This window comes from Bos javanicus, chromosome 29 (genome assembly GCF_032452875.1).
Source record: "Bos javanicus breed banteng chromosome 29, ARS-OSU_banteng_1.0, whole genome shotgun sequence".
Taxonomy (NCBI): domain Eukaryota; kingdom Metazoa; phylum Chordata; class Mammalia; order Artiodactyla; family Bovidae; genus Bos; species Bos javanicus.
Window position 1 is genome coordinate 19,437,367 of NC_083896.1, and position 12,585 is coordinate 19,449,951.

The following is a 12,585-nucleotide window of genomic DNA, read 5'->3' on the forward strand; positions in this document are numbered from 1 at the left end:
GTTTCTCCTTGCAGATTTTCTGGTTACCAGATTCTGATAGGAAGTATGTCAGGAGCAAAGCTCCTGGTTTTCAGCACATCAGCCGGTTATTCACCGTTGAAGAACTTAGAAAAGAAAATATCACTAGAATAAATGTTGACTATAAGAGGTTGTTCTACAATGGCTTGAAGTAAGTGTTTAACCCCTCTTGGCATGTGTTGCCTTTCTTGAACAAAATCTGCATCCTAGCCGAGTAATTTAGGTTCCTCCTCCCATCTCAGGATTTCTGGGTTTGGCCATCTTTGTGGAATTCCCAAATTTCTTCTTGTTATCGTTTTCTCCCTATCTGCCCTAAAACGTTTATCAAAGGGTAGACTCTGTTATTGGAACATAGTCTATGGCCCCTTCTCCTGTCCTCCAATCAACCCACTTTTGTGTATTCTTGGTATTTTTCTCTTTATACAATGTAAGTATTGAAAAGTCAGAACTCAAAACGTTATTGATTTCCTCTTCCAGATTCCAGTACCTTATAAATGACTTTGTGATCCCAATATCCAGATCTCTTATAGCAATAGTAAATAACATAGCTAAATCATTGTTTTAAAAAATTTGAGACAGCCAAGTATGAGAAGAAAGAAAAATTATTAATCATCACATTTATGATTATTATTATTAGAAATACATTTTCAGAATTAAAAGTATCTGGTAGTAAAGTAACATTTTAAAATTTATTAATCACTGTTTACATTAATCCATATACCATTTCTGTTAGATTTTAAGGTTTTTTTTTTTCAGATAATTCTAAATTTATCAGAGACAGAGTTTCCTTTGAGATATAGATGTAGCTAAATTTATAGATTTAGCATATCCTTTTAGCCTATGCTTGCTCAGCGCTGCAACAGAGGCCATTCAATATCATGGTGATCCAAGCCTATGCCCCAACAAGTAACGCTGAAGAAGCTGAACAGTTCTATGAAGACCTACAAGACCTTTTAGAACTAACACCCCCAAAAGATGTCCTTTTCACTATAGGAGACTGGAATGCAAGGCTGTGATCCATGTGATCAGATTGGCTAGTTTTCTGTGATTATGGTTTCAGTGTGTCTGCCCTCTGATGCCCTCTCTCAATATCTACCATCTTACTTGGGTTTCTCTTACCTTGGACGTGGGGTATCTCTTCATGGCTGCTCCAGCAAAGTGTAGCCACTGTGCTGAATGGTTGAACAGTTCTATGAAGACCTACAAGACCTTTAAGAACTAACACCCAAAAAAGATGTCCTTTTCATCATAGGGCACTGGAATGCAAAAGTAGGAAGTCAAGAAACACCTGGAGTAACAGGCAAATTTGGCCTTAGAATACGGAATGAAGCAGGGCAAAGGCTAATAGAGTTTTGCCAAAAGAACACACTGGTCATAGCAAACACTCTCTTCCAACAACACAAGAGAAGACTCTATACATGAACATCACCAGATGGTCAACACCGAAATCAGATTGATTATATTCTTTGTAGCCAAAGACGGAGAAGCTCTATACAGTCAGCAAAAACAAGACCAGGAGCTGACTGTGGCTCAGATCATGAACTCCTTATTGCCAAATTCAGACTTAAATTGAAGAAAGTAGGGAAAAACCACTACACCATTCAGGTATGACCTAAATCAAATCCCTTATGATTATACAGTGAAAGTGAGAAATAGATTTAAGGGGACTAGATCTGATAGACAGAGTGCCTGATGAACTATGGACAGAGGTTCGTGACATTGTATAGGAGAGAGGGATCAAGACCATCCCCATGGAAAAGAAATGCAAAAAAGCAAAATGGCTGTCTGCGGAGGCCTTACAATTATTCTGAAAAGAAGAGAAGCAAAAAGCAAAGGAGAAAAGGAAAGATATAAACATCTGAATGCAGAGTTCCAGAGAATAGCAAGGAGAGATCAGAAAGCCTTCCTCAGCGATCAATGCAAAGAAATAGAGGAAAACAACAGAATGGGAAAGACTAGAGATCGCTTCAAGAAAATCAGAGATACCAAGGGAACATTTCATGCAAAGATGGGCTTGATAAAGGACAGAGATGGTATGGACCTAACAGAAGAGGTGGCAAGAATACACAGAAGAACAGTACAAAAAAGATCTTCACGACCCAGATAATCACGATGGTGTGATCACTGACCTAGAGCCAGACATCCTGGAATGTGAAGTCAAGTGGGCCTTAGAAAGCATCACTATGAACAAACCTAGTGGAGGTGATGGAATTCCAGTTGAGCTATTTCAAATCCTGAAAGATGATGCTGTGAAAGTGCTGCACTCAATATGCCAGCAAAATTCAGCAGTGGCCACAGGACTGGAAAAGGTCCGTTTTCATTCCAATCCCAAAGAAAGGCAATGCCAAAGAATGCTCAAACTACTGCACAATTGTACTCATCTCACATGCTAGTAAAGTAATGCTCAAAATTCTCCAAGCCAGGCTTCAGCAATACATGAACTGTGAAATTTCAGATGTTCAAGCTGGATTTAGAAAAGGCAGAGGAACCAGAGATCAAATTGCCAACATCTGCTGGATCATGGAAAAAGCAGGAGAGTTCCAGAAAAACAACTATTTCTGCTTTATTGACTATGCCAAAGCCTTTGACTGTGTGGATCACAATAAACTGTGGAAAATTCTGAAAGAGATGGGAATACCAGACTACCTGACCTGCCTCTTGAGAAACCTATATGCAGGTTAAGAAGCAATAGTTAGAACTGGACATGGAACAACAGACTGGTTCCAAATAAGAAAAAGAGTACATCAAGGCTGTATATTGTTCAGTCTCCTTACTGATTATATATCTATTTATATTTTCTAATTCTTCATAATACAGTCATGGTAGGTTTCTTGATTTTAGGATTTTGTCCTTTTCACCTTGGCTATCCAATTTGTTGAGATACAATTGGTCATACTGCTATATCCCTTATAATCCTTTTATTTCTGTAAAACTTGTAATAATGTGCCCACTTTCATTTCTGATTCAGTAATTTGAGTCTCTTCTCTTTATCGTAGTACCTCTAGCTAAAAGCTTATTAATTTTGTTTATGTTTTCAGAGAACTAACTTTTGGTTTCTTTGATTTTCTTTATTGGTTTTCTGTTCTTTATTTTGTTTATGTCTTTTCTAGTCTTCATTATTTTCTTCCTTTTGCTATGGGGCTCAATTTGTTCTTCTTTTTCTAGTTTCTTAAGTTGTAAGGTTGTATGGTTGATATGAAATCTTTCCTGTTTTTTGAAAATTCTTCTTTCCTTTCACTTTTATTAAAATATGCATATAGCTCTGTAGGTTTAAGTTGTACAGCATATATAATCAATTTGCTTACATTCATCATTAAATGATTATCACAAGAAGTTGAATAAATATCCATCATCTCATATAGATGCATAATTGGAGAAATAGAAGGTTTTTCCTTGTGATGAGAACTCTTAGGATTTCCTCACTTAACAGCTTTCACATGTAACATACAGCAATGTTAATTATATTTTTTCATATTGTGCATAGTATTTCTTTTTAAAAATTTTTAATTGAAGTATGGTTGATTTACAATGTAGTGTTAGTTTCAGGGTACAGCAAATTTTTTCATATACATATATACATATATGTGTATATATTTATTTAATTTTTCAAATTGCTTTCCATTATAGGTTGTTACAAGTTTTGAATGTAATTTCATGTGCTATACACAAGTTCCCTTCTTGTTTATTTTATATTTGATAATGTTTATATCTTAATCCCAAACTCTTAATTTTCCCTACCCACCATTTCCCCTTAGGCAACCATAAATTTGTTTTTTATGTTTCTGTTTTGTAAATAAATTTGTTTGTATCATTTTTCAGATTCCATTAAGGTGATATCATATGATATTTGTCTTTTGCTGTCTGACTTCACTTAATATGACCATTGCTTGGTTCATCCATGTTGCTGCAAATGGCATTATGTCATTCTTTTTATGACTGAATAATATTCCATTGTGACACACACACATCATAGCATCTTTATACATGTATCTGTCAGTGGACATTTAGATTGCTTCCATGTCTTGCAAGATTGTAAAGGTTGCTGCTGTGAACATTGGGTACACATATCTTTTGAATTAGATTTTTTCTCTGAGTGTATGCCCAAATGGGATTGCTGGATCACATGGTAAGTATATTTTTAGCTTTCTAAGGAAACTCCATACTGTTCTTCTCAGTGGCTGTACCAATTTACATGCCCACCAGGAGTGTGGGAGGATTCCCTTTTCTCCACACCTTCTTCAGCATTTATTGTTTGTAGATTTTTTGATAATGGCCATTCTGACTAGTGTGCAGTGATGCCTCGTAGTTTTTATTTGCGTTGACACTGATGCTGGGAAAGATTGAAGGCAGGAGAAGGGGACAACAGCGGATAAGATGGTTGGATGGCATCACCAACTTGATGGACTTGAGTTTGAGAAAGCTCCAGGAGTCGGTGATGGACAGGGAAGCCTGGCGTGCTGCATTCCACGGGTCGCAAAGAGTCGGACATGACTGAGTGACTGAACTGAACTGAATAATTAGTGATGTTGAGCATCTTTTCATGTACATTTTGGCCATCTGCATGTCTTCTTTGGAAAAATGCCTATTTAGATTTGCTGCCCATTTTTTGCTTGGATTGTTTGCTTTTTTGCTATTGAGCTGCATGAGCTATTTGTATATTTTGTAGCTTAATCCCTTGTCAGTCACTTAATTTGCAAATATTTTCTCCTATTCTGTGGGTTGTCCTTTCATTTGTTTATGGTATCCTTTGCTGTGTAAAAGCTTTTAAGTTTAATTATGTTCCATTTGTTATTGTTTTTATTTTCATTACTCCTGGAGATGGATTGAAAAAGATGTGATTTATGTCAGAGAGTATCCTAAGTATTCTTCTAACACTTTTATAGTAGCTTGCCTTATGTTTAGGTCTTTTTTAATTTTTGTGTATGGTGTTAGAGAGTGTTCTAATTTTATTTTTTTAAATTTTATTTTATTTTTAAACTTTACATAATTGTATTAGGTTTGCCAAATATCAAAATGAATCCATCACAGGTATACATGTGCTCCCTATCTTGAACCCTCCTCCCTCCTCCCTCCCCATACCATCCCTCTGGTTCGTCCCAGTGCACTAGCCCCAAGCATCCAGTATCGTGCATTGAACCTGATAATTTTATTATTTTGCTTCTAGCTGTCTAGTTTTCCAGCACCACTTATTGAAGAGACTGCCTTTTCTCCATTATGTAGTCTCGCCTCCTTTGTTGAAGATTAATTGACCATATGTGTGTGGGTTTATTTCTGTTCTTTATATCGTGTTCCATTTATTTAGACTTCTGTTTTTGTGCCAGTACTATACTGTTTTGATTACAGAGCTTTGTAGTATAGTCTGAAGTGAGGGACTGTGACCTCCAGCCCCTTTGTTCTTAAGACTGTTTTAGCTCTTTAGGGTCTTTTGTGTTTGTGTACAAATTTTTAAATTTTTTGTTATAGTTCTGTGGAAAGTGCCATTGGTAATTTGATAGGGATTTACCTGAATCTGTGTATTGTCTTGGGTAGTATGGCCATTTTAACAAATTATTGACAGCGGGAATTTTACAGAAGCTAACACCTGTGACCAGCAATTTGTTATGTAAATGAATATTAATACATCTCCAGTCAGTAATATTTGGGTAACAAAAAACTTATTGATAGGTCTGTGATCAGTAAGTTGTTAACAGTATGGATTTTTCTATTCCAAGAGCACAGTATATCTTTCCATCCTTTTTGTACTGTCTTTAGTTTCTTTCACTAACATTTTAACAGTTATCGAAGTACAGGCCTTTTGCCTCCTTAGGTAGGTTAATTCCCAGGTATATTATTGTTTATGATACAGTGGTAAATGGGATTGGTTCCTTAGTTTCTCTTTTGGATATTTTGTTGTTACTGTATAGAAGTCCAATGGATTCATACACATTAATTTTGCATTTTGCAGCTTTACTGAATTTATTGATGAGTTCTGGTGGTTTTCTAGTAGTGTTAGGATTTTCTGTGGATAATGTGTCATCTACAAACATTGACAGCTTTACTTCTTCTTTTCCAGTTTGGATTCATTTTCTTTTTTCTCTTATTGCTGAGTCTAGGATTTCCAAACCTATGTTGAATGAGAGTGATGGGAATGGGTCTTCTCGTCTTATTCCTGATCTGATCTTAGAGGAAGTGCTTTCAGCTTTTTAACTTTAAGTATGATGTTAGTCATGGATTTGTCATATATGTGGCCTTTATTATGTTGAGGTATGTTCCCTGTTTTCTCAATTTCTTAATTTTTCTTATCAATGGATGTTTAAATTTATCAAAAGCTTTTTCTGCATCTATTGAGATGATCATATGGGTTTTATTCTTCAGTTTCTTAATGTGGTATATCACAGTATTTGATACTATTGAAAAATTCTTGCAATTCTGGGATATATCCCACTTGATCATGGTATATGAGCCTTTTAATGTATTGTTGGATTTGGTTTGCTCATATTTTGTTGAGGAATTTTGCACCTGTGTTCTTCTGTGACATTGATGATATTGTTTGAAAGGAACACTTCTAAACTCATTGTGTCAGGCTGCCATCACTCTGATACCAAAAGCAGAGAGAGATATCACAGAAAAGAAAATTACAGGCCAATATTACTGATGAACATAGATGCAAAAATCCTTTGATTTTTTAAATGTAAGTATTGATAGCCATGGATTCCCCCTCCCCCAGCACCGTCTATGAACTTTGGTGCATCCCACAAATTTTGGTGTTTTCATTTTCATTCATCTCCATGTATTTTCTCATTTCCCTTGTGATTTCTTTCTTTATCCATTAGTTTCTTGAAAGTGTATTGTGTGCTTAGTCACTCAGTCACGTCCAACTCTTTGTGACCCCATGGACTGTAGCCTGCCAGACTCCTCTGTCTATGGGGATTCTTCAGGCAAGATTACTGGGTCTGGTTGCCATGCCCTTCTCCAGGGGTTGTTCCCAATTCAGGGATCAAACCCAGGTCTCCTGCATTGCAAGTGGATTCTTTACCATCTGAGCCACCAGGGAAGCTCAGGAAGTGTGTTAAGTCCCACAAATATGTGAATTTTCCAATTTTCCTTTTGTTAGACTTCTAACTTTATTGTGTTGTGGTTGGATAGGTTACTTTGATATTTATCTTTTCATATCTGTTGAGACTTAATTTGTGGTCTACTATATCTAAACTGGGAATTGTCACATATGCATTTGAGAAGAATGTGTATGCTGTCATTGGGTTGAGCATTCTGTGTCTTAGAAATAGTTTCTTGTGTTGATTAAGTCCTCTCTTTCCCTACTTATCTTCTGTCTGATTGTTCTATTCATATTGAGAGTGGGATATTAAAATTTCCAACTATTTTAGTTCTGTCAGTTCTGTCAGTGTTTACTTTGTAAATTTTACTGTCCTGTCATTAGGCAGATAAATGTTTATAATTAATATATCTTCTTGCTATATTGAAACTTTTATTAATATGTAATGTCTTTCTTTTCCACATATTAGCTTTTTGACATAGTGCCTGTTATGTCTGTTGTTAGTATAGCCACCCATGATCTTTTTAGTTACTGTTTGCATGGAATAACTTTTCTGTCCTTTCACTTGCAATCTATTTGTGCCTTTGGATCTAGAATGAGCCTCTTGTAAACAGCATAAAGACGGGTCATACGTTTTTATGCATTCTGCCAATCTGTTTGTTTGATTGGAGAGTTTATTTACATTTAAAATAATTACTGAAAAGAGGGAAGACTATTATCATGTTTTTACTGCTGTCTTTTTTGTAAATATTGTTTCTGTTATCAGTTATTTTAACTTGTTAATTTTGTATACCTTATAATTTTCCCCCTTATTTTCTACTTTTCTGTTTTCCTTTATGTTTCATTGCTTTGTTTTTTTGTTTTTGTTTTTTTTTGTAGTATAATACTTAAATCCTTTTCTTGTTTCCCTTTTTATGCATTTTTTTAACCACAAAAACTTAGGTTTTTGTGGTTACCATGGGAATTACACTTACCATCCTAAAGTTATGATACTGTGATTGAATTTTTACCAGCTTAAAGTCAGTAACATGCAATAAATCTTCTTCTTTATAACTCCAGTTTCACTTATTGATGTCAGAAAAATTTATCTTTATATACACTATGTGCCTCAAAGATAAACTAATAATTCTTATAAATGCAATAGTTTCTCAAATTATGCAGAAGACAACACGTGGAGTTGATAAAACAAAGTTACAAAATTAGTAGCTGTTAGACTAATAATTCTGACTTTCTCCCTTAGATCTTTTACTAAATTATGTGTGAAATAAAGACTTATAGTTACAAAATTGTTAAAAATAATACTAGCTTTTATATTTGCCATTGACTTTTATTGAGATCTTTATGTGTCTGTAAGATTTTGACTTACTGTCCCTTGACTACCTGATGCAAAGAACTGACTCATTGGAAAAGACCCTGATGCTGGGAAAGATTGCAGGCAGGAGGAGAAGGGGACGACAGAGGATGAGATGGTTGGGTGGCATCACCGACTCAATGGACATGAGTTTGGGTAAACTCCGGGAGTTGGTGATGGACAGGGAGGCCTGGCGTGCTGTGGGTCCATGGTCACAAAGAGTTGGACACGACTGAGTGACTGAACTGAACTGGAGGATTCTCTTGAGTTTTTCCTACAGGGCTGGTCTAGTGGTCATGAAGTCCTTCAGCTTTAGTTTATCTGGAAACGTCTTAAATTTCCCTTTGTGCCTGTGAATCTCCAATAAGACAAATGTTATTCTCTGTTCTGAACTTTTTATCTCTACATGTATAGGAAAATGTTATACCTTTAGAGGTCAGAACCTTGAGAATGGGTTATCCTGAGCATTTCAGGCTATAGGCAACATTCTTGCTTGTCTCAAAAGCAATAGAATACACAGATTAAAGTTAAAAAATAAAAGGTCTAATATGGACTCAGATTTGTTATTTGGTATTATACCTCTTATATTTGAAAGATAGGTTTTGCTGGGTTTATGAATCTTGGTTGACAGTTTTTTTCTTTTAACACTTTGAATATTTGGACCCACTGCCTGCTGTCTGCCAAAGCCTGATGAGAAGTCTGAGAATGTTATTGAGGATACCTTGTATGTGGCAAGTTGCTTCTCTTGGTGATTTCAAGATTCTTCCTTTGCCTTTGGCTTTTGAAAATTTGATTATAGTGTGTCATAGGGTGTATCTCTTTGAGTTCATCTTACTTAGAGTTCATTGGATATTTACATACATATCTTTTATCAAATTTGGGCATTCAGCAATTATTTCTTCAAATATTCTCTCTGCCTCCTTCTCTGTCCTTCTTTTGGAACCTAAAAATACATATATTGACTTGTTTTATGATGTCCCACAGATATCTTAGGCTCTGTTTCCTTTTCTTCAATCTTTTGCTTCTTTTCTTTGGAATCATAAATATCTATTGATCTATCTTCTAGTTCACTGATTCTTTCTTCTGCTGATCAAATCTGCCTTTGAATCTTAATAGTCAGTTTTTCATTACAGTTATTGTGACTTTCAGCTCTAGAATTCGGCTCTAGTATTTTCTAGGTTTTCTGTCTCTTTATTAATGTTTCCATTTTCTTCATATATTTAAAAAACTCTATCTACATCTTCCTTTAGTTCTCTGAGTATCTTTAGGATGGAAAAGTTTTTGTCTTGTGTATCAGCCATCTGCTCTTTTCCAGAGACAGTTTTTTTAGATTTAGTTTTTCCTTTGAATGAACTGTACTTTCTTGTTTCTTTTTATGCTTTGTGATTTTTCTTAAAAACTGGACAGTTGAAAATAATTATCTGGCAACTCTTGAAATAAGATTCTCCCCTTTCCCCAGGGTTTGCTGCTTTTTTTGCTGTTACTTGTTTGTATTTTGGCTGTCTCTATGCCAACAGTCAGCCTGGGGGTATAAACTTAAGGTCTTCTCAGGTCTCTAATGTGTCTTTCCCTGGACATATGTGGTCACTTTGTAACTTTCCCTATATATGTAATTGCTTTTTGATGTCCTAATCTTTAATGTTTGGCTCAAAAGGGGAAAAAGACATAACTGAAAGATGGGAAGGAAAGAGCAATGGACCTTTAAACCACTGGAAATCATTTTAGTGGGAAGAGGAAAGATTGCCACAGTGGTGATGGTGGAGGTGGGGGGAGGCAGTGAGGAAGACAACAGTGCTTGCACTCCTCTTTCTGTGCACATCTGTGGCCAGAAGCAGCAATCAATGATCAGAGCACAGATCCCCAATAATTGGAGGATAGTGACCTTTTTGCCCACCTTGGCTCCCATAAGTTGTGTGCACACTGCTCTAGGAACATGGGCACAGCTGCCTGTCATGGGGCTGGAAGTGTGGAATGGGTAACTGCTGCTGCTGCTGCTAAGTCACTTCAGTCGTGTCCAACTCTGTGTGACCCCATAGATGGCCTCCCACCAGGCTTCCCCATCCCTGGGATTCTCCAGGCAAGAACACTGGAGTGGGTTGCCATTTCCTTCTCCAATGCATGGAAGTGAAAAGTGAAAGTGAAGTCGCTGGTCATGTCTGACTCTTAGTGACCCCATGGACTGCAGCCTACCAGGCTCCTCCTTCCATGGGATTTTCCAGGCAAGAGTACTGGAGTGGGATGCCATCACCTTCTCTAGGAATGGGTAACTACTACTGTGCTAATTGCTGAAATTGACCACAGTCCAAGCCAGGCTTCAGCAATACATGAACCGTGAACTTCCAGATGTTCAAGCTGGTTTTAAAGAAGGCAGAGAAACCAGAGATCAAATTGCCAACATCTGCTGGATCATCTAAAAATCCAGAGAGTTCCAGAAAAACATGTATTACTGCTTTATTGACTATGCCAAAGCCTTTGACTGTGTGGATCATAATAAACCATGGAAAATTCTGAAAGAGATGGGAATACCAGACCACCTGACCTGCAACTTGAGAAACCTGTATGCAGGTCATGAAGCAACAGTTAGAACTGGACATGACACAACAGACTGGTTCCAAATAGGAAAAGGAGTTCATCAAGGCTGTATATTGTCACCTTGCTTATTTAACTTATATGCAGAGTACATCATGAGAAATGCTGGGCTGGATAAAGCACAAGCTAGAATCAAGATTGCTGGGAGAAATATCAATAACCTCAGATATGCAGATGACACCACCCTTATGGCAGAAAGTGAAGAACTAAAGAGCCTCTTGATGAAAGTGAAAGAGGAGAGTGAAAAAGTTGGCTTAAAATCAACATTCAGAAAACTAAGATCTTGGCATCTCCTCCCATCACTTCATGGCAAATAGATGGGGAAACAGTGGAAACAGTGGCTAACTTTATTTGGGGGGGGGGGCTCCAAAATCACTGCAGATGTTGATTGCAGCCATGAAATTAAAAGATGCTTACTCCTTGGAAGTAAAGTTATGACCAACCTAGACAGCATATTCAAAAGCGGAGACATTACTTTGCCAACCAAGGTCTGTCTAGTCAAGATTATGTTTTTTTCCAGTAGTCATGTATGGATGTGAGAGTTGGACTATAAAGAAAGCTGAGTGCTGATATTGATGCTTTTGAACTGTGGTGTTGGAGAAGACTCTTGAGAGTCCCTTGGACTGTAAGGAGATCCAACCAGTCCATCCTAAAGAGACCAGTTCTGGGTGCTCATTGGAAGGACTGATGTTGAAGCTGAAACTCCAATACTTTGGCCACCTGATATGAAGAGCTGCCTCATTTGAAAAGACCCTGATGCTGGGAAAGATTGAGGCAGGAGGAGAAGGGAACGACAGAGGATGAGATGGTTGGATAGCATACTGACTTAATGGACATGAGTTTGAGTAAGCTCAGGGAGTTGGTGATAGACAGGGAGGCCTGGCATGCTGCGGTTCATGGGATTGCAAAGAGTCAGACACGACTGAGTGACTGAACTGAACTGAGCTATAACTTTTTAACTATAACATCTAGAGCTTCACTGAAAGTTGTAAGACTTAAATAGACTCCATAGTATAAAAATATTAATAGTTACATTAGACAGATTTGCCAGTGTAATGGTCCAGAATAAGATCAGGTTCCTGGGGCTTCTTTATCTGCTATCTTCTGAGAATTGTTTGCCATGAATATAAGTTGTTACTTCTATGGGATTAATGGCTAGAATTAATGGCAAGATTAATGGCAAGAATGGATTAATGGGTTAATGGCAGGAATGCAATTGCTGGGGTATGGTAGTTTTCAGTTTTATAAGAAACTTTGTAAATTTTATGTAATTTGTAAGACACTTCCAAACATTTTCAGAGGGCCTGTACCTCTTTACATCCTACCAGTAATGTATGATGATTCAGAGCCTCTCTGTCCTTACCAGTTTTTGCCATTGTCTTTTTTTTTTTTTTTTGCTTTGAGAAAATTTTTATTGCACATCGTTGAATTAATTTGTTTGAATAAACAGCACACAAAACAAAGATTTATGTTGTGAAAATCCCTGAAGCTTCTAATCAGCAGTCTGCAAGGGGCAGAGACTTTGGTTTTGTGTCTTTTTAAGTCATACATTCCCATTTATTTTTAGATTTTGCACATAATTGTTTTCCAAAAT

At 36.8% G+C, this 12,585-nt stretch overlaps 1 protein-coding gene across 1 annotated transcript in view; it reads left to right on the forward strand.

Moving 5' to 3' along the window:
* The window catches only part of LOC133240931 (glycerophosphodiester phosphodiesterase domain-containing protein 4-like), a 111,263-nt gene that overhangs the window by 75,644 nt on the left and 23,034 nt on the right, over nt 1–12,585 (forward strand). Inside the window, exon 11 of the mRNA XM_061405915.1 lies at nt 15–169. Coding sequence (XP_061261899.1) covers nt 15–169 — 155 coding nt within the window. The remainder of the gene's footprint in view (nt 1–14; nt 170–12,585) is intronic.